The 26848-nt window shown below is 47.5% G+C and overlaps 1 protein-coding gene across 1 annotated transcript in view; it reads right to left on the bottom strand.

The window, feature by feature from the left end:
* The window catches only part of LOC126160954 (galactosylgalactosylxylosylprotein 3-beta-glucuronosyltransferase P-like), a 220932-nt gene that overhangs the window by 59923 nt on the left and 134161 nt on the right, over positions 1-26848 (bottom strand). Inside the window, exon 2 of the mRNA XM_049916947.1 lies at positions 1761-2049. Coding sequence (XP_049772904.1) covers positions 1761-2049 — 289 coding nt within the window. The remainder of the gene's footprint in view (positions 1-1760; positions 2050-26848) is intronic.

Below are 26848 nucleotides of genomic sequence, written 5' to 3' on the forward strand. Positions count from 1 at the left end.
ACGGTTGCGAATGGTCCTCGCCGATACCCCAGGAGCAACAGTGTCCCTAATTTGCTGGGAAGTGGCGGTGCGGTCCCCTACGGCACTCCGTAGGATCCTACGGTCTTGGCGTGCATCCGTGCGCCGCTGCGGTCCGGTCCCAGGTCGACGGGCACGTGCACCTTCCGCCGATCACTGGCGACAACATCGATGTACTGTGGAGACCTCACGCCCCACGTGTTGAGCAATTCGGCGGTACGTCCACCCGGCCTCCCGCATGCCCACTATACGCCCTCGCTCAAAGTCCGTCAACTGCACATACGGTTCACGTCCACGCTGTCGCGGCATGCTACCAGTGTTAAAGACTGCGATGGAGCTCCGTATGCCACGGCGAACTGGCTGACACTGACGGCGGCGGTGCACAAATGCTGCGCAGCTAGCGCCATTCGACGGCCAACACCGCGGTTCCTGGTGTGTCCGCTGTGCCGTGCGTGTGATCATTACTTGTACAGCCCTCTCGCAGTGTCCGGAGCAAGTATGGTGGGTCTGACACACCGGTGTCAATGTGTTCTTTTTTCAATTTCCAGGAGTGTATATCTTTGTATTTGAATACGCTTGCCTATGCCAGTTTCCGTGGCAGTTCAGAGTATTTCACACAGTATTGCTTGTCTGTTAACACTGACAACTTACGGAAACGCTACTGCCCTCGGCCTCTGCTTAGTTCGTGGTGAGAGCTAATGCCTAAAATGTGCTATTTTTGGCAAACTATTGACACTTAGGATCACGGAACATTGAATTCCCTAACGATTTCCGAAATGGAATGTCCCATAACGACTGTTAATTCCCGTCGTGTGGTCATGATCGCGTCGGAAACCTTTTCACGTGAGCCAAATATGTACAAATGATAGCTCTTAAACACCTTGTGTACGCGGTACTACTGCCATCCGTATATGTGCATATTGCTGTCGGGTGATTGTCGTTAACTCAGTACATTCGGCAATATGTTGAATCTTGTATTTCATCAAGGTATCGGCTTAATCTCTCAAGTACCCGCCAGGATAGCCGAAAGCGCTAACGCGCTGCTTCCTGGACTTGGGTAGGCGCGCCGGCCCCGGATCGAATCCGCCCGGCGGATTAACGACGAGGGCCGGTGTGCCGGCCAGCCTGGATGTGGTGTTTAGGCGGTTTTCCACATCCCGCCAGGTGAATACCGGTCTGGTCCCCACGTTCCGCCTCAGTTACGCGAATCGCCGACATCTGAACACATTCGCACTATTCCATAAATTACGCTAGATGCAGACAGCTGGGGTACACTAATTCCGTCCCGGGGGGTATGGGGAGGCGGCAGAAAGGGCATCCAGCCACCCCTTATTACTGAACTTGCCAAATCCGTTCCTAACAATGCCGACCCTGCGTCAGTGCGGGACATGGCACCAGGGAAAAAAAGATCGGCTTAACCTCTCAAGTATCAAGGTAATCTACACATAAAAATATAAATATTGAATGGGTAACGATCAATTCTCTGTCATCTACATCGTTTACTTTCATAGTACCTTCATAGTTCTTGTAGCTTGACACGTCCGAACAGGGCCCACTTCACTTTTATCAAAAATGACAAAATGACAATCATAGAGTCTTGAACCCTTCACCCCTCCAAGCCCAGAAAAATTACTGCAGACGCCCTTGCCGACAATTGACACATCTGAAGTTGAAATTCGCCCAATCTCGTATACAGGAGTAGCCCACAGCTAGCGGTACTGGGAACAGTGCTCAGTACTCACCGACGAGGTGGTCGTAGGGGATACCGGTCGAGGCGAGCAGCTCGGAGACCAGTGTTGTGGTGGGGGCCTCCTCTTCGACGACGAGCCAGTGCAGCGCGGGCACGTGCATCAGCGTCTGCGCCAGGCGCGTCAGCTCGGCCAGCTGCTCGGGCCGGCGGTACGTGGGGGTGATGACGTACACGGTGCGCTGCGGGGGCGGCGGCGTCGTGGCGGCAGCCAGAGTTGGCGGCGTCGTGGCGGCAGCCTGAGTTGCCGGCGAGCAGCCCATCTGACGAGCCAGCTCTTGCACCTGCAACACAGCGGGCGTCTCGTCCAAATGGGAGTCAACAAAGGCGGAATACCGCAGGGCTGCTCGAAGAGTTACTGTGCTTGTCGCTGTTTCCGTCTTCAGTCCGAAGACTCGTTAGATACAGCTGCGCGCCACGAATAAGTACAGGTGTGGATTTGGGGAATTCTTGTTAATTTGGCGCAGCTGTAGCTGGGAGGCAGTAGTTGAAGGACCGATTGGCACCTCGGCCAGGTGCCGACGATGTTGATGTTTTGCAAATGATTCTGCAAGGCAGGTTTATGACACCACCCAGAGTGGGGAAGGGACAAGCCGGTGGGCACTGTATACAAGTGTGAGGTAATCAGGGTAACACAGGGCACTGATGTACTGCGAAATACACGTACGTTGCAGTTACTACAGCACCTAGTGGCCTGTGTGCAGCGGCCGAAGCGGGCTGAGGAAAGCTGACGTTGTAATTATTAACGAGCATTTCACGTGTCTCCTCCAGAGGAAGTACGACAGAGATGTAGGGAAAAGACGTATAAATAAGAAATGGTTCAAATGGCTCTGAGCACTATGGGACTTAACATCTAAGGTCATCAGTCCCCTAGAACTTAGAACTACTTAAACCTAACTAACCTAAGGACAGCACACAACACCCAGCCATCACGAGGCATTGAAAATCCCTGACCCCGCCGGGAATCGAACCCGGGAACCCGAGCGTGGGAAGCGAGAACGCTACCGCACGACCACGAGATGCGGGCGTATAAATAAGAGAGCCCGGAAGCTCCAATCAGGCAGTCATGTCGCCATTTTGTCCGGTCTAGAATCGTATAGAATGACGATTGTTTCAGTTGCAGGCCAACCACGACGACCTTTTGGTGATGGGCATCGGCAGCCAGCCGGCCCGGTGAAGCTACCTCCAACCTCCGCTGCACGGACGCCTCATTGGTGTGGCGGGGCGCGCCGCACCTTACAGCTGCACCGTAGTGAGGAGCGAGAGCGCTGCTCGCCTCCGCTGCCTGGGTGGCGTCGTCCGGCGAACTGCAATCTGTCGGCCTCGGGGTTATGGCCGGGGTGCGAACTCGCGGCCTCCAGGGTCCTATTCTGTATCGTTCATACCGATCGGTGTAGTAGGTTAGTTTCGGTAGTGACGTCATTTTCGGTTCTTTGTCGAAATGTCCTATTCAGTAAGCTTCTGAGACCTGTTACCGAACGGTCCTCCCACCTATTTTACGACAATTGTACCGAGAGGTTTTGGATTTCTGTGTGGCTCTGTCGATCGGTGAGCTGTGGTTTATATACACATATAATTTGTTATTTTAAACATATTTATTGGTTTTAGCGTTGGATTTAGTGATTTTGTTACTAAAGAATCACCAGAGGACGCATCCGGTTGGAAAGGGAGTTCAGAATAGACTATTTTCCTTTGTTAGAGATATGGTTATCTTAGGTTGTTTCTGTGAATTATTACATCAAAGAAAAAAGTTTCGGTCAATATTCTCTCAAAATACGTATTATTTTTTATACAAATAAGAGTTAAAAGATCATTAAATATCACGACATCGGCTCTGCTTACGTATATTATATGAGTGTGAACTGACGTTACTAGTGACTTTGTGTACTTTTTCCCACAAATGGTTTAGTTAGCAATTACTGAAACGTGTTTACAACTTTCAAGTAACAATGGAAATCAGTTATGTGAAGCCTGACATTGGAAATCTTCCAAACTATGACTTAATGGCTTACGCAGCACCGTTTGGTAACGAAGTCAGCCTACCTTCCTCACCCTAGTAGTACAATACATTAGCTTTACCTGACTGATGTTTGGTGTGGCTAAGTAGTTAGCGCGCGGGCATTAAAAAGAAAATGGACCTGGGTTCGAGCACGGATGAGGTACGAAATTTTTTTTTTCCTCTTCATATATGCAACACGTTCTAAGACAATGTTACTTGTGTTAGTGAAGATTTTTCTGGAATATTTGTTATTACTTACATGTAAGAGCGCTCTTCCTCAGTAATGATTTCGTGATTTCTGTGTATTAAAAAATCGAAATATGAAATTTCTCTGAGAGAAACAACCGACAGTGACCTTCATATTTTTGCTTGTCCGAAATAATTTAGCATTTTTTCCGAATATGTAGCGATTTCCGAGTATGCGGTTAGACAGGAATCTAAGAGCACAACTTAAAATACTGGTAATGTAACTAGCAGCAGTCATCTTCATAATCTTGCCTGTCAAAAGTATTTATCTGCGATCGAATCCACAACAACAGTAGACACAGATGAAAGATATCCGCCGTAATATTTTTAGACTGTAGCACCATATACGAAACATTTTAATTCACGAGATGCATGTTATAAACTTCGACGAACTGCAGGAGCTCTCGAAAATGCGTTTTTTCAAGTTTGTTTTTAATACCCAAATCGCTGACGTATCATATAGGGAAGTGGGCTACTTAACCATTTGGATGTCTTGGAGCGAGTTATAACCACATTCTGTTTATCTTCTTATTCGTTGAAACTCTCAGAATCAATTTTTCGGGTGTCTTTGTAGATGTATTAGTACAATGTGGTACTACACACTATTCCTAACTTATTTTCCGAAACGTAAAATCCAAAACACGATGTCAGTGTGAATGAGAATAAGATGACATAATTCGGCATTTACAACAATCTGCAAAATACAGGGTGATTCAAAAAGAATACCACAACTTTAGGAATTTAAAACTCTGCAACGACAAAAGGCAGAGCTAAGCACTATCTGTCGGCGAATTAAGGGAGCTATAAAGTTTCATTTAGTTGTACATTTGTTCGCTTGAGGCGCTGTTGACTAGGCGTCAGCGTCAGTTAATGCTAAGATGGCGACCGCTCAACAGAAAGCTTTTTGTGTTATTGAGTACGGCAGAAGTGAATCGACGACAGTTGTTCAGCGTGCATTTCGAACGAAGTATGGTGTTAAACCTCCTGATAGGTGGTGTCTTAAACGTTGGTATAAACAGTTTACAGAGATTGGGTGTTTGTGCAAAGGGAAAAGTTCTGGACGGCCGAGAACGAGTGATGAAAATGTAGCACGCATCCAGCAAGCCTTTGTTCGCAGCCCAGGAAAATCGACTCGCAGAGCTAGCAGAGAGCTGCAAATTCCACAATCAACTGTATGGAGAGTCCTACGAAAAAGGTTAGTTATGAAACCTGAACGTCAACTACCCGAGGCGATGGATCGGCCGCCAGGCAGCCCGTGACAGAGCACTTCATCACTGGCCTCCAAGAAGCCCTGATCTTACCCCCTGCGATTTTTTCTTATGGGGGTATGTTAAGGATATGGTGTTTCGGCCACCTCTCCCAGCCACCATTGATGATTTGAAACGAGAAATAACAGCAGCTATCCAAACTGTTACGCCTGATATGCTACAGAGAGTGTGGAACGAGTTGGAGCATCGGGTTGATATTGCTCGAGTGTCTGGAGGGGGCCATATTGAACATCTCTGAACTTGTTTTTGAGTGAAAGAAAAACCTTTTGAATACTCTTTGTAATGATGTATAACAGAAGGTTATATTATGTTTCTTTCATTAAGTACACATTTTTAAAGTTGTGGTATTCTTTTTGAATCACCCTGTACAGTCAAATACCTATCTTTTCGGTACTTCGAAGAATAGCGCGCCTGTGTCGCCTGCTAGCTGCTTTGTGTTCGTGGCGCTGTGCGCGCTGCAGTGAGCATACGCGGATCTGCGGCCGTTTACTTTTGATTGGCTTGCGCGACTCGAACGGTATCGCTTCCGAAATGCATACTGAATAGCGCAGCGGCTCTAATTCGAGTACTAGACCGTTCGGTGCTCTTGAGTACCGAAACGATCGGCACAACAGTGGAAAGATACAGAATAGGCACCGAGGGTGCAGAGCTGTCTGCGGGCAGTGAAAGAGCTGCCCTGGGCGGAGCTCCTAAGGCTCACTACAACGACGTCGGCCGGCTGGTTCCCTTCGGTACTCTACCCAGGGTCCACTGGTCACGCTTGAGGGAGCAGCACACTGTGTTCCCGGTCAAGGTCACAGTTCACGTGCGCGGCGGCCGCTTAGCCACGGCGTGAGTAGGATCGCTACATCCGCAAGGCTGGGCAACCGCACGCCAATGCTGCAGACTCCGGTACTCGCGTTGGCGCTGACCCACGCGCGGTACGTGGCGCCATCGCCGAGATCATCGCAAAGCCCGCTGTGTACCTTCAATGTAATAAAGCCGGTGACACACTTGCCCGTGTTTCCCTGCACGCTTCGGCGTGAGTCATCTCTCTCTCCCAAACCATACCTCTCGGTCGTTCCGACATATTACAACGCCTCTCGCTTATTGACTCGTCTTTTCCCCACGCCTCTGACATAGTTCCTGTAGAGGGGACAAGTGGAGTGCTCTTTAATAATTACTGTGGTGTGACCGCCAGACACCACACTTGCTAGGTGGTAGCTTTAAATCGGCCGCGGTCCATTAGTACATGTCGGACCCGCGTGTCGCCACTGTCAGTAATTGCAGACCGAGCGCCACCACACGGCAGGTCTAGAGAGACGTACTAGCACTCGCCCCAGTTGTACGACGACTTTGCTAGCGACTACACTGACGAAGCCTTTCTCTCATTTGCCGAGAGACAGTTAGAATAGCCTTCAGCTAAGTCCATGACTACGACCTATCAAGGCGCCATTAACCATTTCTAGAGAGAGTCTCACTTGTATCATCAAGAATGCTGTATACAAATGATGGATTGAAGTTAAGTATTCCAGCAGCTACGTACTTTTCTTTATAGCATTCATTACGTATCCTGTTCCAGACCTCACGCCAGTCTGCGTTAGATTATAGCGTGCATTTCGGCCTCCTCTAACTACAAGGTGTTGGCACATCTGCCAACACATCAATTACAACGTCAGATTTCGTCAAGTAAAAGATTTCGTGCCGGCAAGGGGAGATATAATTGTTACATCCCACTTCTGACACCAATAGTAAAAGAGTATGTGGTTTGGACATGGGGAGAGAGACTTCTGACACCAATGTTAGTGTATAAAATGGCACGGAAGGGGCAAGAAGGTTATCAAATATGCCTCGTGGCGGCAGTGTGCAGGAGGTCGAGCGGTCAGGATTTGATAGTGGGCATCCAGGGCTGCCGTTAAATGACAAAACATGGAATTAAGTACAATAAAGATGATATATTTCAATATACGGACTACAAAGGGCGCGCCTAGGGTCGGAAGTTAGCAAGTTTAGGCCGGTCTAGGAGGTCGAACAATTAATTAAAATGGGCAACGGAAAGTCAAGCGGTTCTTGTTAACTGACGTTGGTGGCCGGCCGTCAAAAGCAAAGCCAGAGGCTCTGTTTTCCAAAAAGACGTCTGTTCTGCTCGAGGTCTGGATTACAAGAGAGCGAAGCAAGTGTGTTCTGCACCGCAGAAGACTCCAGCATCCACACAAGCATCCACACACGTGATCGGTGTCGCGTGCACGCTATTGGCTAAATCAATGGCGTGAATTCGCTAGCAGTTCCAGCAGAGGGCTCAGAGCGTCTCCTGTCACCAGCCTTAACTGGACAGAAACGCCTCGATTTTGAAAGGCAAGCGACTTGTGTCACGTAGACATGACGTGAATTACTCTGAGAGAAGTAAAGATTCCACTGGGCCTTTGAAATAATTTTTTTTAAATAATACCCTAAAATATTCCTTGATTGGCCGCCATCCTGTACACACTGCTCACTTTGGCCACTAGGCACTGTTGTAACTCCAGCGTATGTGTTTTTCACAGTACGTCGGTGCCCTGTGCTGCCCTGATTACTTCACATCTGTATACAGTGCCCGCCGGGCCGAGTCTTCCCGCCTCCGAGCGGCGTCGTAAACATGCTTCGCAGAACCGCTTGCAGAATATCAACATCGCCTGCTGCTACCATCCTATGTGCCAATCGGTCCCTTAACTACTGCCTTCCAGCCACAGCTGCGTCAAATTTACAAGAATTTCCCAAATCCGCGCCTGTAGTTGATCTTGGCGCAGCACATCTCTCAATGTTAGTCTATGCTGTGCAGGACTGTCCACCTCTGTACAACCACTGTAACTCCCATCCATTTGAAGCTGCTTACTGTTTCCGAGCCTTGGTCTCCCTCTAAAGCTTTTTCCCCCCACACTTCCCCCTGTTACCCAGCTCTTGGTTCCTAGATGCTTCAGCATCTGCCGTATCAACTGATCCCTTCATCTATTAATTTATTACTTATTTAGCCTTACCGAATTAGGTCCTTAAGGCCCTTTATTGCAATGGATCAATAGTAACACACTCACTCCGTCTTCAGGCCACGAGTGGCCTACCGGGACCATCCGACCGCTGTGTCATCCTCAGAGGAGGATGCGGATAGGAGGGGCGTGGGGTCAGCACACCGCTCTCCCGGTCGTTATGACGGTGTTCTTGACCGAAGCCGCTACTATTCGGTCGAGTAGCTCCTCAGTTGGCATCACGAGGCTGAGTGCACCCTGAAAAATGGCAACAGCGCAGGGTGGCCTGGATGGTCACCCATCCAAATGCCGACCACGCCCGACAGCGCTTAACTTCGGTGATCTCACGGAAACCTGGTGGATCCACTACGGCAAGGCCGTTGCCAAGAGTAACACACACCAAAAATATTATAAAATTCGCAAGAATAACAATAATGTTAATAATGATAATAATAATAACTATGATGAGGTAACAACAATAAAATACTGTCCAGTCACATTAATGTGACCACCTGTGAAAAACCTGTGCGACAACCTTTCCAGCGCGCACGTACAAGAAGGTAGTGAATGAGGTTCTGGCACATACCGACAGGAATATGGGGCCATGACGACTGCGGTGCCGTGGCCAGCTGTGATATGGTGAGCTACCCCAATCGAGGTCGTCCCACACATTCTCAACTGGGTTTAGATTCGGGGACTTCGATGAACTGGTGAGTAAGGTAAACTGATCCTGCTGCTCTTCGAACCACGCACGTAGACTTCGAGCTGTGTGACATGTTGCTTTGTCCGCCTGGTAGATGCCATCGTCTTGAGGAAAGAGCAAACTGCATGTAGGGTTGGAAATGCTCCCCAGGGACAAATGCATACTTGTGTTGATTTATTGTGCCTTCTAGAATGACGATATCATCCATGGAATGCCACGAAAACATCCCCCAGAGCACAACCCTCCATCCTCCGGCGTCGACCCTTCTGAATACTGTTACACGGCCCTACATGCCAACGGCAATCTGTCCCATGTAGTGTAAAACGTGATTCATCTGAAAAGGTCACCTGTTGCTCCTCAATGGACTGTAAATTCAAGCCTTCGGCGCCAATGAGGAGCAGTCATTACGTGTGCACGAACTTGACGCCCGCTGTGGAGACCCATACAGCTACGTTTGCTGAACGGTTCTTGAGGAGACAGTGTTGGTAGTCCTTCAGTTCATCGGGGCCGTCAGCTGCTCGAAAGTTGCACCTCTCTTTGGCCATACACATTCCTGTAGCCATCGTTCCCCCCCCCCCCCCTCTCCCCCGTTATCTATGGCTCGTGGTGTATCAGCACAGGTTAAGAAGAGGGCCATTTTTTCATGCACGGTATCCTTTAAGCACGACTCCATCCGAACAGTTTATAGACTTAGCCGTTTCGGAAATGCTTCAACCTGTGGCCCGAAAGCCAATGACAATGCTTTTCTGGACGTCCGATAAATCGCTCCACATTACGATGACCGGGCTGTTTTCCGCGTGCCCTTGACGTTCTTTACGTACACTCCACTGCTAGTGCTGTCACCTGCCGTCTGTGAGTGGTTGTTTCACGTTGACTTCGAAAACTTGGAGGTGGTGATATTAATGTTACTGGATCGTGTAATAATTGACACTAATAATAATAATAAAGGGCATTAAGAACATGAGGCATTGAGAACCATGAGAGCCCAAGGCACAGGCATAAAGTTTTGACAAAAATAGACCCTTTTGGGAATCAAATTTTGTAAGCAAACCACCAATCTCGTAGGTCTGAGTTGTTTCTCAAGCTATCTCAAGATCTATATTTCGTATAAAAAATGCTGAACATCAAAAGCTCTTGGAATTAGTGTAAGAACAATGGTAAGTAAGGTAGTACTATTGCAAAAGATGAAAGGCGTAGACGTGAGCCCTAACGATGCCGAGCCGTGTGACTCAGATAATACATTTTTAGCAACCCCTGGAAAAAAGAAAATGCAGCCTCACCCTGTCACCGACTTAGATTGTTTGCGGACTGATGTGGTTCGCGGACAGTTTTATGCTTACTACAGCAGGAAATAGTATCCTACGACAGCAAAGTTCTTAGCGTCGTTAAAAGAAAGTGAACTTTTCAGCGGTGGGAAAACATTACTAAAAATTGTCTCGGAAAGTATGGGTGTCTGTTACAAACCGCTAGACGGGCGCCAAGTCCCGTTAAAAAGGCCCATATTGTCACGAATCGATGCATAATGTTGCACAAAATCATGGGCGAGGACATTCATTCGATTACATGGCTTGATGATACGCGGGTTAATACTGGATTAATGCAAGCAGTAGCGATCATCAGCCGACAGGAACAGGATCTAGATTAATTGTGGTCCATGCAGGCTCTTCCAGTGATCTTGTTCTTGATGCACGTTTTTTCGGTCCAAAAAGACAAAAAAAAGAATATTGGGTTTAACGTGCCATCGTCATCGAGGTCATTAGAGAAGGAGCAGAAGCTTGGATTCTGTCAAGGATGGGAACGGAATCTGCCGTCCCCTTTCAATGGAATCATCCCGGCATTTGCCTGGAGCGATTTAGGGAAATCACGGGGAATTGAACTGTCGTCCTGCCGAATACGGGTCCAGTGTGCTAACCACTGCGCCACCTCGCTCCGTCCCAAACACACAGGTAACTGCCATGCACAGATGGACAATACACGATTTGTTGAGTGGTTCGGGATTCCTGCCCATACAGCAATTGTAATGGACAGTGCCCCAGATCATTCAGTGATACTGAACATAGCCCCAACCACAAACGATCGCAAAGAAGTTATTGTGGTGCTATTGTTAGAGGCACGATCTACTACTGCCAATATGAGTAGGACAAAGCTTCTGTTATACAGTCGTTTGTTAAAGGAAATAAGCCCACTTACATAGTGAACGAAATCTCAAAGCAACAGCATCATAGTGTACTACTGCTGCCACCATATGACAGACATCTCAGCTATTTTATACATTTACTATGGAGTGATGTGAATATGTACGTAAGGAACAGTAACAAGTCCTTTGCAATAATAGAGGTGGAGAGACTGTTGTGCGAAGATCTTGCGGCCGCGCGGAATTAGCCGAGCGGTCGGGGCGCTGCAGTCGTGGACTGTGCGGCTGGTCCCGGCGGAGGATAGGGTCCTCCCTCTGGCATGGGTGTGTGTGTTTGTCCTTAGGATAGTTTAGGTTAAGTAGTGTGTAAGCTTAGGGACTGATGACCTTAGCAGTTAAGTCCCATAAGATTTCACACACATTTGAACATTTGAAGATCTTGTGGATTGACCATGAACAACTAATGATTTGTCTTGGTGACGACAGCAATGAAAACTGTCGAGGCGTTGATTCTGACAACAGTGACGATGAGGAGGTAAATAGAATTGCGACATTCTCACCATAAATTGGCGAGTGAAAATTTACGAATATGGCTTACTTTTTGCATCATTGTCATTATACACGGAAGCGCCGAAGAGACTGGTACAGGCATGCGTGCTCAAATACAGACATGTAAACAGTCAGAATACGGCGCTTCGGTCGGCAAAGCCTATAGAAGACAACCTGTGTCTGGCGCAGTTGTTAGATCGGTTACTGCTGTTACAATGGCAGATTGTCAAGATTTAAATGAGTTTGAACATTGTGTTATAGTCGGCCCACGAGCGATGGGACACAGCATCTCCGAGGTAGCGATGAAGTGGGGGTTTTCCGTTCGACCATTTCACGAGTGTACTGTGAACATTAGGAATCCGGTAAAATATCAAATCTCCGATATGGCAGCGACCAGAAAAAGATCTTGGAAGAACGGGACCAACGACCATGAAAAGAATCGTTCAACTTGACAGAAGTGCAAGCCTTCCGCAAATTTCTGCAGATTTCAATGCTGGGCCATCAACAAGTGTCAGCGTGCGCACTATTCAACGAAACATCATCGATACGGACTTACGGAGCCGAAGCCGCACTCATGTACCCGTGATGACTGCACGACACAAAGCTTTACGCCTTGCCTGGGCCCGCCAACACCCTTCATAGGACTGTTGATGACCGGAAACATGTTGCCTGGTCGGACGAGTCTCGTTTCAATTTGTATCGAGTGGATGGACGTGTACGGGTATGGAGACAATCTCATGAATCCTTGGACCCTGCATGTCAGCAGGAGACTGTTCAAGTTGGAAGAGGCTCTGTAATGATATGGGCGTGTGCAGTTGGAGTGATATGGGATCTTTGATACGTCCAGATACGACTCCAACAGTTGACACGTATGTAAACATCCTGCCTGATCATCAGCATCCATCCATGTCCATTGTGCATTCCGACGGGCTTGGGCAATTCGAGCAGGACAATGCGACACCCCACACGTCCAGAATTGCTACAGAGTGACACCTGGAATATTCTTCTGAGTTTAAACACTTCCGCTGCCAACCAAATTCCTCAGACATGAACATTACTGAGCATATCTGGGGTGCACTGCAACGTGCTGTTCAGAAGAGACCTCCACCACGCCGCACTCAAGGATTTGGGTTCAAATGGTTCAAATGGCTCTGAGCACTATGGGACTTAACTTCTGAGGTCATCAGTCCCCTAGAACTTAGAAATACTTAAACCTAACTAACCTAAGGACATCACACACATCCATGCCCGAGGCAGGATTCGAACCTGCGACCGTAGCGGTCGCGCGGTTCCAGACTGTAGCGCCTAGAACCGCTCGGCAAGGATTTAGGGACATCCCTGCAGGATCCATGGTGTCAGTTCCCTCGAGCGCTACTTCAGACATTACTCGAGACCATGCCACGTCGTGTTGTGGCACTTCTGCTTGCTCGGGGAGGGGGGGGGGGACCTTCACTATATTAGGCAGGTGTACCAGTTTCTTTACCTGTTCAGTGTAAAACATTGAGCGAGATGTTACAACCTTGCTTATTATTTATTTGGTAAACTATGCACTTATTGTCTTCAAGATATCGGTCATCATCAAATGTTTATTTCCTATATTTCTTTGCTCGGTTATCGAAAGCGTGTGACTTTTTATGCTTATATCTGCATTATCATGCGGTTGTTTATTTGCTGCCATTCTGATAGCAACTAAAAGACCAGTTCTAGAGGGTGTTCGGAAATACCCGCTAGAAACTTGTAGAGGGGAGTGAGTATACAATATTTTGAATACGAACTCAGGTCCGGGAAAGTACAGCATGCAGTTGTTTTGGAACAACGACGTAAACACGTAATGTTTAAGTTTTTATGCAAACAAATGTGCTTAAGTAATAAATGGATGTTTCGTTATGTTTCCTTTCGAATTAATTGTACTGCGTCGTGCGTAATTCAAATTCCTCAAGCAGGAGTGGATGAGTTAAGCACCTGCATTGAAACCATCGTAAAACGGAAATGGTACTTTTCTGGACATGGGTTGCTATTCAAAATACTGTATTATGTACTCACTCCCCTCTGCAAGTCCTAGAAGTTTGTAACGGGAATTTCCGAACACCCTGTGTACAACATTACGCTAAAATCTAACTTTAAAGAGATGGAACAGAAAACTGTATCGTATACTATGTGTATACAGGGTAATTTGTTCAAATGGTTCAAATGGCTCTGAGCACTATGGCATTAACTTCTGAGGTCATTAGTCCTCTAGAACTTAGAACTACATAATCCTAACTAACCTAAGGACATCACACACATCCATGCCCGAGGCAGGATTCGAACCTGCGACCGTAGCGGTCCTGCGGTTCCAGACTGCAGTGCCTAGAACCGCTCGACCACACTGACCGACGGGTAATTTGTTCCACCGTGTACAAACTATAGGGATTGATCGATGATTTGATACAGGACAAGAAAGGTCTACTGAACTTACGTCCGAAAATGCATGTTTTCCATGTTCGAGTCATTTATTCAATCATAAATTGTTACAGAGACTGTAGTCTAATACAAGCTGTAGGATACAGCCACAGTTACAGTATGTGTTAAAAAGAGTTTCCGCGTGCTTCAACAAATGCGTCTACGCGCCGTAGCATGTTCTGACTCACACGTTCATATCGTCCAAGCTGCATCAAAGTCAGCATGAATACGCTGCTCCAGTGTCTCCACATCTGGAATGGGCTCTGCATACACGATACTTTTGAGGTGGCCCCATAACCAGAAACCGCACTGGTTGCAATTCGATGAACGAGCAGGCCATGCAACTGGACCCTCTCGTCCTACCCAACGACCAGGGAAGACACGGCTGAGATGTCTCCGGACGTTAACGACGAAGTGGGCTGGGACACCATAATGTAGCAGCAACATAACCCTTTAACTCTTCAGTGGCACTTCTTCCAGCAGAGGAGGCAAAGTCACCCGCAAGAAACGCCAATAGTTTCGGCCTGTTACGCGACGTGGAAGGAAGACTGGTCCCAAAATGCAGTCACCAATTTTACCGGCCCCCTCATTCCGGCTGGACCGATGCTAATGATCCGCTGTCACCGTATCATGGGGGTTCTGCATACTATCCCATAGACGGATGCTATGAAAGTTGAAGATTACACTCCGGGTAAAGGTGGCTTCATCTGTGAATAGGATGGGTGATACAAATCCCGGAATTGCTGTTGCCTGGTGAAGAAACTAGTGACAAAACTGCTCTCTAAGTGAAAAGTCTGTCGCTAGTAAGCCCTGCAAGTGAAAAGGGTGGTAACAGTTACCACAGACAACGTTCCACATGGTCGTCTGGCTTACCCTGCACTGGCGGGCCAGCTGCCTCGTACTGAGATGGCAGTCGCCTTCCACAGTGTTAATCACGTTTTCCTCCAAGTCTGGTATCCGAACATTTCGGGTACGTCCTTCATTATTTCTTGTCTCCTGAAACGACCCTGTCTCAGACAAACGGCGGAACAGTGTTGCAAACATTGAATGCTGTTGTTGTCGTCGACGGGGATAGGTCTCCTAATACGGCCTTGCTGCCCGCCGCCCGTTTCATACCTCACAGACAGGAGTTTCAACACCGATGTGCAGGGCAAACAATCGACACGACATGGTATACAGGCAGGAGTCCCCCAAGGAAGTATCCTGGGGCCCTTACTGTTTAACCTCTACATTAACGACCTCCCAGCTACACATAACACGACGGTAGCAATCTACGCGGATGACACTGCCATCCTTCCGCAAGATTGGAAGCCGTCTAACATTAACTCACGACTACAGACTGCACTCAGAACGGCGGAGCCTTGGCTGGTGAAATGGCGTGTTAGAGTAAACGTCGACAAGTGCGAGGCCGTTCTGTTCACTAGAAGACCGAAGCAACTGCGCAAACATCAGCACTGCAACCCAATAACACTACACACACGCCCAATACGTTTCCGCGAGAAGGTCAAATACCTCGGTGTCTGGCTGGACAGGAAACTACTCTGGGGGGACCACATTCAACACGTGACCAACAAAGCTAACGCGAGGCTCAAACAACTCTACCCTATGCTTAACAGGCGTAGCACACTGAACAGGAGGGTGTCTAGGTCCATGTACATGACACTAATCAGACCCCTGATGACGTACGCAGCCCCTGTCTGGGGATACGCTGCGCCAACTCGCCTGCGCCGTCTGCAACTCATACAGAACAAAGTACTCAAAATCATAAGCAACGCTCCGCGCTACACACGCATCGCGGACCTTCACCAGGAATACCGGCTAGATACTATCTTGCAGGTATTCCAAAAACTCTCCACGCGACTGTACAATAACACGAGACATTCGCGCAACCCGTTTATCCTTTCTCTGGGTAACTACGACCACAACCATAGATGGAAGCATAACAGACAAAAGACATTACTGGCTAGGAACTAAACATCTATGGTCCATAGAACGCTAACACGACAGTACTGGCGAGCCCCTGCAACACAGTTACTACTGGAAACCCAGATGTGCGACCAGCCGAAAAACAGGCAACCGCAGGGAAGCAGTACTGTACACAGCACGCAAACCAGCCACACACACCCCCTACACCGTCCGTGAGCCGATCTATGAGCGATCGCCCACTAATCTACAACGACCTTGAACTGTTGCAGGGACGCAGCAACTGCAGCAAGCGCCGCAACAAGCTCCAGCAACGACAAAGGTAACGATGCACGATACCTCGAGAACTAACATAACCGCACCTTGCATGCTCTGTCGAAGCTAGCAAGCCGCTACTGCCCTTACTACCCGTCCTACTGTCGCAGAGGTTTTTTTCCCTTGGCTCTTGCCTTGGCACTTTTTTTCCTCTGCCCTTACAACCGCTACCCTTCAATCGTTTTCGACCACTTCTATCTCCTGATGGACCATGTTAATGAGTAATCTTACTCAGACGCATGGATAACATCAGCCCGCATCCTGTGACGCCTGATTCAAAAACTAACATGTTTACGGAGGTGACAGTAGAACTTTTGGTTTGGTCACCACGTTGGTGTGGGCGTGGAGGGGCCCCATCCTTTATGAAAAGGGGCCGCCCGTTTCCATTTGCTTTTCCGTAAGTAAACACCATGTCGGTAAGCTCTCTATTCTAATACGGAACCGTTGCGTAAAACGCTACAAGGTGAGTGAGCAAGAGAAGTGAATCGGGCACAACATTAACAATTACAATTGCAGGAGAGAATATTAAGGCATGACATATGAGGAATAGTACCGCCGTCTAGGAGGAAACCATGCCTACTATAACTGTGACTGCGTGGTACAACGCGTATTAGACCGCGATCTCTGTAACAAAGTAATACTGAATAAATGATCCCTTGCATGGGAACCTTGCATTTCCGGACATAAGTTCACTAGGCCTTTTTTGTACCGTATCTTCTCATCGATCAATCCCTAGAGTTTGTACCCGGTGGAAAAAATCACCCTGTGTAGACTCCTGTCACAATATCGCTATTGCAGTAGAGTCAACCTAACCTGACGTAGGCCTACATAATGTGAACTGTCAAGTGGAAAGTTTCGCTGGCGGAGGTATAGATCAAATTTGAAACACATACACTTACAGTGACAACTAGATTTCATGTTTGAAGTGACCAGACATTTTTTGCCCGCATCTCGTGGTCGTGCGGTAGCGTTCTCGCTTCCCACGCCCGGGTTCCCGGGTTCGATTCCCGGCGGGGTCAGGGATTTTCTCTGCCTCGTGATGGCAGGGTGTTGTGTGCTGCCCTTAGGTTAGTTAGGTTTAAGTAGTTCCAAGTACTAGGGGACTGATGACCATAGATGTTAAGTCCCATAGTGCACAGAGCCATTTGAACCAGACATTTTTATCTGAACCTCAAGCCAGAGATTGTGCTTACTGAAAATAATGATAAAGAGGGCCGTGAAATTTTGAGATGAGTCAAATTTGTGTGTGGGTGTGGTACATTTTCTGTCTTTTATGCTCTGATTCCAGTTTCTCATTAATTGCAAAATACACAACAGTCAAAAAGATACTGTTGTCACTTACCTATATATGAGAATTTTGTGAATTAACGTGGATAATCCTAAATCTAATTTGAAATTTCGTCTCATAACATTATCTGGATAATTACGTAATATTCCTCCTGATCGTAAAATTCAAGAGTTCTCTTTAGTAACCCCAGTGCCTAACTGATTAGGTACACACATCGAAGAAAGGATTGTCATTAGAAGAACGAAATCTTTGCGGTGACATTTTCGAAGTATCAGAATTTTCCAGACCACAGTCAAACAAAGAAATTTACAATGCAAGCATACGCTAGAAACCATACAAAATGCAAATTATTTATGTCAACGCCAAACAAAGCTGGCAACATGTGAGATTTGACGTCACGAACGGCAGCGATTTCTGGGCTACGGCTAGATCGCGTCCCCGCCTAGCGCCTTTCGGTTCTTCACTTGAACTGTTACAGTGTCAATTTGAAATGTCTCCATCGAGTGCCAAGTTTCAGCGGCCTGGGTACAACAGTTTTCTCAAGTCTTTGTGTTTCAAGGCTGATTTTTGCCTTCCACCAACTTATTTGAGTTCTAGACTTTGCAAAGTATCAACAAACTGTAAGAAAAATAACTAATTTTGGCCTCCCTTGAAGTGAGTTGAAGAAAATCGTGGCTTCTCATAACTCCAATGAAGAATGTTGCTTTAAAAAACAGTTCATAGCAACCTGTTGAAAACTTCATCATCGTAAAATTTCTGAAATTTTTATTGTTACCACGAGCATAAACGTTTGATTTGGTAGTGACTTTGGTAAAACTCTTAACGGTCTAAAATCCTGAGCGTCCATTTCACAGACTAGAATGCTGAAAAAGGAAAGGGAGGTTATGACTCGGCACTCCTTCTAGAGTTTCCAGCTTCTATGAAGAAATAGGTGTGAGCGCTACCAGTCAACAATGAAAATTAACACTTTCGGCCCATGTGGAAGCGAATACCAGATAAATCGGTGAGACAGCTTTTCGCAGATGTACAGCACTGATAAAGCTGGTTGACTATAACATCAGCAGGTGTCACCAGCAGACATACACGCTTCACTCTCAAAATCGACAATGATGTGCATTGGGTCCTTCTGCTTCTCAGCGCAACATACAGATTACTTTAACACATTTGAAGCCTTGTTTGGATTACCAGAAAAATGGTTCAAATGGCTCTGAGCACTATGGGACTTAACTTCTGAGGTCATCAGTCCCCTAGAACTTAGAACTACTTAAACCTAACTAACCTAAGGACATCACACACATCCATGCCCGAGGCAGGATTCGAACGTGCAATCGTAGCGGACACGCGGTTCCAAACTGAAGCGCTTAGAACCGCACGGCCACACCGGCCGGCTGTATTACCAGAAGAAGAAGAGATGAAGAAAGAGGAGAAGATTGAAAAGACAGTGGCAGTGATTGTTAGGAAAGAACAGGACATAAATGGAGAATTCTATTGACAAGAGAGTGGGAAAAGTGGTGGCGGAAGGGGGATTGGTGAGAGTGGGCTGCAGACTAGCACATGGGAGAGATGGCTGTTGTGATAGAAAGTGGGCTCTTAGTTATCTTTTGAAGTGTGAAAAGAATTTAATTTCTTTGATATTTTTCGGAAGATTGTTCCAAAGTCGCGTTCGTGATGCAGAAAATGATTTGGAGAACAAAGCGGTGTTATGGTACAGAGAGGATTTTACTTTGTTGAGAATGAGTTTTTCTGCCGTGCTCTTCATATAATAGTGTAAGAGATGAAAATAAATAAGAAGGGCTGCAATGGTTGAGAAGACGATAGAGCAGAGATAGAGTACTTTCTAGATTCATAAGCACGTAGCCATAATAATTGTGCATAGGCAGGAGTGACATGGTCGAAAACGCGTACATCACATATGTATCGTACGTGAATATTCATCGCCAGATCTGACCTGTGTGACCTTTTGTGGGAAAATCTTTGGAGAATAGTGTCCTTCATAATCGAGTGTGGGGAATATTAGTGATTCTAGATCTTGTTTTTAAGCCTGACAGCAAATATATTTTTGTATTTTTATGGTGAATGAAGTGACATTGACACCTTCTTACAGACAGCTATTGTTTGTTCAGCTTAGTCGAAATGATGGCCCAGAATTATCCCCAAGTTCTGTCGCGAATGATAGAAAATAGAATCAAAACTCAAGTGAGATGTAGGCTTGGAAATTCTTGTTACCAGCGAGGCAGACGTGACCGGACGTGGCTTATGTGTAACGTTGAGTCCGCTTACAAGAGCGGACTATGCCGCATCACGAGGCCTCGTGAACATCAGAACAATAAAATACGCACCAAGTCAACAGAAGCTACTCGCTAAGCTAAATACAGAATAAATGAAATTGGGCACTCTAAATTTCTACTGTATCATTAGTTATTAGCTTTGCCAGTGAAATTTTACTTTAAGTGAGTGAAGTTATTACTCCAGATTGCAATGCAAGAGTGAACAGTTACTGAGGTGGCAAAATGTAGATTGAGACTGGTCATTAGCAAACACACAAAACTGACAGTAAATACACTCCTGGAAATGGAAAAAAGAACACATTGACACCGGTGTGTCAGACCCACCATACTTGCTCCGGACACTGCGAGAGGGCTGTACAAGCAATGATCACACGCACGGCACAGCGGACACACCAGGAACCGCGGTGTTGGCCGTCGAATGGCGCTAGCTGCGCAGCATTTGTGCACCGCCGCCGTCAGTGTCAGCCAGTTTGCCGTGGCATACGGAGCTCCATCGCAGTCTTTAACACTGGTGGCATGCCGCGACAGCGTGGACGTGAACCGTATGTGCAGTTGACGGACTTTGATCGAAGGCGTATGGTGGGCATGCGGGAGGCCGGGTGGACGTACCGCCGAATTGCACAACACGTGGGGCGTGAGAACTCCACAGTACATCGATGTTGTCGCCAGTGGTCGGCGGAAGGTGCACGTGCCCGTCGACCTGGGACCGGACCGCAGCGACGCACGGATGCACGCCAAGACCGTAGGATCCTACGCAGTGCCGTAGGGGACCGCACCGCCACTTCCCAGCAAATTAGGGACACTGTTGCTCCTGGGGTATCGGCGAGGACCATTCGCAACCGTCTCCATGAAGCTGGGCTACGGTCCCGCACACCGTTAGGCCGTCTTCCGCTCACGCCCCAACATCGTGCAGCCCGCCTCCAGTGGTGTCGCGACAGGCGTGAATGGAGGGACGAATGGAGACGTGTCGTCTTCAGCGATGAGAGTCGCTTCTGCCTTGGTGCCAATGATGGTCGTATGCGTGTTTGGCGCCGTGCAGGTGAGCGCCACAATCAGGACTGCATACGACCGAGGCACACAGGGCCAACACCCGGCATCATGGTGTGGGGAGCGATCTCCTACACTGGCCGTACACCACTGGTGATCGTCGAGGGGACACTGAATAGTGCACGGTACATCCAAACCGTCATCGAACCCATCGTTCTACCATTCCTAGACCGGCAAGGGAACTTGCTGTTCCAACAGGACAATGCACGTCCGCATGTATCCCGTGCCACCCAACGTGCTCTAGAAGGTGTAAGTCAACTACCCTGGCCAGCAAGATCTCCGGATCTGTCCCCCATTGAGCATGTTTGGCGCTGGATGAAGCGTCGTCTCACGCGGTCTGCACGTCCAGCACGAACGCTGGTCCAACTGAGGCGCCAGGTGGAAATGGCATGGCAAGCCGTTCCACAGGACTACATCCAGCATCTCTACGATCGTCTCCATGAGAGAATAGCAGCCTGCATTGCTGCGAAAGGTGGATATACACTGTACTAGTGCCGACATTGTGCATGCTCTGTTGCCTGTGTCTATGTGCCTGTGGTTCTGTCAGTGTGATCATGTGATGTATCTGACCCCAGGAATGTGTCAATAAAGTTTCCCCTTCCTGGGACAATGAATTCACGGTGTTCTTATTTCAATTTCCAGGAGTGTATATACTTCTTTCCTTTCTACAGATTGATCTTTCACTCTTATTGTGGGATTTGTCTTTCTTGATAATGTTCATTTTGGTAACATATAAATTGTTTTGTGTGCTGATGTCGTTACTTTTTTTTCAACGTAACAGCTGCTTAGTCTTTTAAGAACCATCCTACTATTTTCATCTAATTTAGTCCTTGTGTTTGCAGGTACTATAACTAGCAGATCGTCTGCGTAAGCGATGCAACCTCTAGTGTTTGTTATACTCTGAATTTGGTTCAGTAATGGCTCCATCCCAACATCCCAGAATTCTGGACCACAGAGCCCTGTGGGCTGCCTTTGGTGATGTCTTTCACAGTTTTATTTCCGGGATCTTCTAACTGCACCTGTCTGTCCAGTAATCGTGTAGACTGTTATAGAGACACGTGACACAGTCTACAGGGTATGTCTTTCGTTCTTTTGAACAGGGCAGGCCACCACAAATTATCAAACGCCCCAGCTATATCAATCGTAATGCCTGTAATATACTTGTCGTCTGAGGCGTTCACAATATTTATTGAGTGATTTATGGCATCCTCCGTGGATTTCCCTTTGCTGAAACCGTACTGTAGGAGGCTCATACCTGTCTGTGGCGGCTCCCCCCGTGGGATGTACGAGTCCTCCCTCTGGCATGGGTGTGTGTGCTGTCCTTAGCGTAAGTTAGTTTAAGTTAGGTTAAGTAGTGTGTAAGCTTAGGGACCGATGACTTCAGCTGTTTGGTACCATAGGAACTTACCACCACCACCGGTCTTTGGTGCCCCAAGCGACTGCTTAGAAGCTTTTCCTGTATTATTTTGGAAAGTAGGTGGGGACTTTGGAAAGTCGGTGGGTTGACAGGCCTATTCACGATATGAAAAGTTCTTGTATTGTATCCTGAAGGAGAGTCCTCTTTCATCCGTTACTCTGCTATGTTGATTTCGCGTTTGCGCTCATTACGAAAATCCGTCTGTCGAGTCTACCCAGTATTTCTGCTGTTTTAATTTTTGTATATCTGATTGTAGCTCTTGACTGTATTGAAAATATTGATTAGTTATGTAAAGTTTTCCTAAGACAGTCATTATTTCTATTATCACCGCTTGCTCGTCATAGAATTGATATATCTTTGTCACTCTTATGTCTTCACCTGGTACCACAATCGCGGCCACTGGATGATGATCTGATGTTTTAATCTGTGCTGTAACTGGAATGTGGGGATATGCCCTGTTTTTGCAATATGGCTCACACATAGGGTGTATCAAAAAGGATGACGAAAACTTACACGGCTGAAAGTACACGATAATAGAAGCACAAATGCCCCAGTAAACACAGGTCTGCAAACGAGCCTCCTGCGAGATAATCACGACTGTATGGTTCCACGCCGCCACTGACGGAATTGTTTGTAGCATCGTCTGGTTTCCCGCTTGCGCACTTGAGGCCGTCCTATGTTCACTGTTTACACAACGGAACATTGCCCAGAGGTAGAGTTGGAATTACACCATACACACCGAGCGAGATGGCGCAGTGGCTAGCACACTGGACTCCCATTCGGGAGGACGACGGTTCAATCCCGCGTCTGGCCATCCTGATTTAGGCTTTCGTGATTTCCCTAAATGCCTGGATAGTTCCTTTCAAAGAGCACGGCCGACTTTTCTCCACGTCCTTCCCTAATCTGATGAGACCGATGACCTCGCTGTCTGGTCTCCTCCCCCAAACAACCCAACCCCCAACACCATATACGCAGAACGTACAGGACGGATACAGTACACAGTCTCGAAGGGTATCAGTCGCGTCTGAGGAGTGCCACATGTTCTGTGTTGTAGTTACAATGGAACCGTACAGTAACGAAGAGTATGCGGATATGCATTTCACGTACAGTAGGGCCAATGGCATTGCATGGGAGGTCTGGTACCGCGCACCGCGGAATTTGAATCCGCGCCAGACGTCATGGGCGTCGAAGACCCATAGAGGTCTCTGCACCATCGCCCCATAAGCTGTGGCAGCGCACGCCTCCTGGCCCGCTTTTAGTGTGAGGGCGCCACAGTGGAACACGTGGTCCCAGCGGCCAATAGCGGCGCCCCCGATAGCGTACTTAAGCGCCGGCCTCTCGCTCAGCCAATCTCCACCCCTAACCAGTTGCCGCGCCTTTGCCGTTGTGTGCCACCCTCTCTCCATCTCCACACCCTTCATCTCCTTTCCCAACACAACTTCCACCGTCTACCCCTCCCGGATGATGAGCTTCGCCCTGACATCTACACTTCCTACCAACTCTAACCCCATCTTACTGCCTCCTCCTCAAGGCTCCCTCTCCTCCCCCTCCCTCCTCCTGAGCGGCTTCCCCCTCCTACTCCCCCTCCATCTCTTGTGCCTCCTTACAGTGTCTCTGCACTCCCTCCTGCCCTATCTTCCCTCTTCCTCTCCCGCCCCACGTGTCTCCTGCCTCTTCGTGAACCCACTGATGCCCCTCTTCTCTTCATCCCGCCGCCGCTTCCCCAGCTGCCCCATGCTCTCCCCTCCTTTTCGATCCTCTCTGACCTCTCCCTCGGCAGGTCCCACCTGGCAGTTTTATTCTTCGTCGTGTGTGTTCCAAGTGGGTTTCAAGTGTGTTGTTCCGAAGTATTTTTAATACTGTGGCCGACCTTTAACCTGTGCATGCGCATTCAGTGTCTTCTCTGTGTTTTAAGAATCTCCAACAGTGTTTTTTAACTTTTTTGTGACTTTTTAACTGTCCCCCATGAACGTCTCCATGTCCGTCTATTTTTACCTCCATTTTCTCCCCTTCCTCTGTTTTACGTCCCCCTTTTTTTATCTCCTTATGTACGTATCATTTTATTCTTGAATTAGTTGTCGTGTCACTCGGCTGAAATAAAGGAAAAAAAAAACCTCAGCCAGTCAGTCTAATCTCGCTTACGTCGGTTTACACCTCGCTTTGCGCTAGACTGCTTACTCCCTGGTTCGTGTACGAGTGGATGTGTTTGTTTCCATGTGACTTTGTTGTTCGGTCTGGTTGTATCCGTTCTGTCCCTCGTTGGTCGTGTCTGTCTTCTACCATTGTGTTGTTGTTCGCGGGTCTCTCCGCAGGTTCCGCCGCGTTTTCCGTCATTGCTACCCCGCAACCGTCCTGGTCGCAGTTACAACAGGGGCTGCACGCTTGTACCAAGAAACATATCCTGGTCGGAGACACCCCGAAAGTCGTACATTTACAAGGGTCCGTCAGCGCCTGAGAGAACGCGGCTCACATTGCGCCTGAGGTTGAGGATATGGCGTTGGAAGCAGTACAGCGTTCTCCAGGAACCTCGACGAGAAGAATTTCAACAAAAGTGCCTGTACTAAGCCACAATAGTGTATGGAGAATTTTACATCCGAGTTTACTGTATCCTTACCTCCTCCAACGAGTTCAATGACTCAATGATGCGGACTTTGTTCCTAGAGTGATGTTTTGTCAGTGGGTCCAACAGCAGGCTGTGGCCGACTCTCGTTTCGCATGTAACATTTTATTTACAGATGAAGCAGAATTCACAAGCGTTCGTGTGTTTAACTATCATAATACACATTTGTGGTGTGAAATAAACCCACAAGCTGTTCATGAGTCACCACATCAGAAACGTGTCTCACTGAATGTGTGGTTAGGGGTACTAGGCGGTCAAATCATTGGGCCACACATTCTTCCACCACAACTTAATGGACGGAGATACCTTAGCTTTCTGCTGAGTCATCTTCCAGGATTGCTTGAGGATGTTCCCCTTCAGCAACGTCGGAGTGTGTAGTACATGCACATTTTTGTGCTGGTGTGAGACGTCATCTAACGCGCAGATACGGCCAAAGATGTAACCACAACACAGCACTTGATGGGAAAATTTTGACTTATGAGTTTAGCAAGCAGAATGTCAAAGTCGATGGGTCGAAAGCTTTGCTAGAATCCAGAAAGGAGGTAACAGTTGACTATTGTTTCCCGCAGCTTGTTTCAGTTTGTCAGTCACTTTTATAAGAGAAGTTGTCGGCAATTAGACTATTATCCATCTAAAAGGTTATTTGATGTTAAATAATTAGTAAGCTGTTCGTGAACTACGTATTCTAAAGCCTTGGATAACGCTTGTACAGTTCAAATGGTGCTGTAGTCGGAAGGTTATTTGGCATATTCCTTCTTGGGTAATGGCTTTATGAGTCCCCGCTTCCAGACTGTTGGGAAGACGCTCGAGGTCAGAGAATGGTTAAAATGTCCATTATTTTGGACAACAATGGGTCGATGAGAAAACTGATCATTTGCGCTCTTATACTACTGTGCCCCGCAGCTGTCGAGTCAAGTTGCGTCATAAATCTTTTTTCCCCAGTACGATTCAGTGTCTTCTCTTTAGTTCTTCGATCTTCCGATCCGGTCTTAACTATTCTTCTGAAGTACAACATTTGAAAAGCTTCTATTGCCTTGTAATAGTCCATGTTTCAGTCCGTAAAAGGCTACACTCCAGACAAATACCTTCAGAAAAGACTTCTTAACATTTGAATGTACATTGATGAGCCAGAACATTATTACCACTGCCCAATGCGACGCTCGATGCAGCCTGGTGATGTGGACACGCGACGTGGTAAAAAAGGTATGTTAGCGGAGCAGACACGGACGGGAGAGCACCCTAGCGAAGATATGGGCTGCAAATGGGGGAAATCCACTGAGATAAGCACCTTTGACAAGGGGCAAATTACTATTGCGCAGAGTTGTGAAAGAGCATCTCGAAAATGGCGAAGCTGGTCGAATGTTCACGGGCTACCGTCGTGGGGATCTACGGAAAGAGGAAGAACAGTGAAACTACCACTAGGCACTAAATGGTTGGACGTTCTTCACAGAACGTGGCTTGTCCACTTTGCAAAGTAGTGTTATATGGTGATCTGTGGCATCTCTGCCAAAAGAGCACAATGCTGGTGCACGCACAAGTGTTTACAAATAAATCGTTCATCGCACTTTTTTGAACATGACAACCCATACATGTTCACATGTTGACGCAACGACATCGTCAGTTTAAACTGCAGTAAGCACGGGCCCATCGGAGTTCGACCGTAGTTCAATGGAAACGCATCTGTTTGCGACCGAACCGCCGAATCTTTCCATCAGTAAATGGGGTATGTTCTCAACTGACTCAGTTGTTTTAACCCCCTCCACTGACGGAATGACCCGCTTCCTAATTCCGTATGTATAAAACCAATACGGACTTGTAGCTGTCACGCCTTTGCGCTTACTGCTACGTATTTTAACTGTAAATAGC

This window comes from Schistocerca cancellata, chromosome 2 (assembly GCF_023864275.1).
Source record: "Schistocerca cancellata isolate TAMUIC-IGC-003103 chromosome 2, iqSchCanc2.1, whole genome shotgun sequence".
Taxonomy (NCBI): Eukaryota; Metazoa; Arthropoda; class Insecta; order Orthoptera; family Acrididae; genus Schistocerca; species Schistocerca cancellata.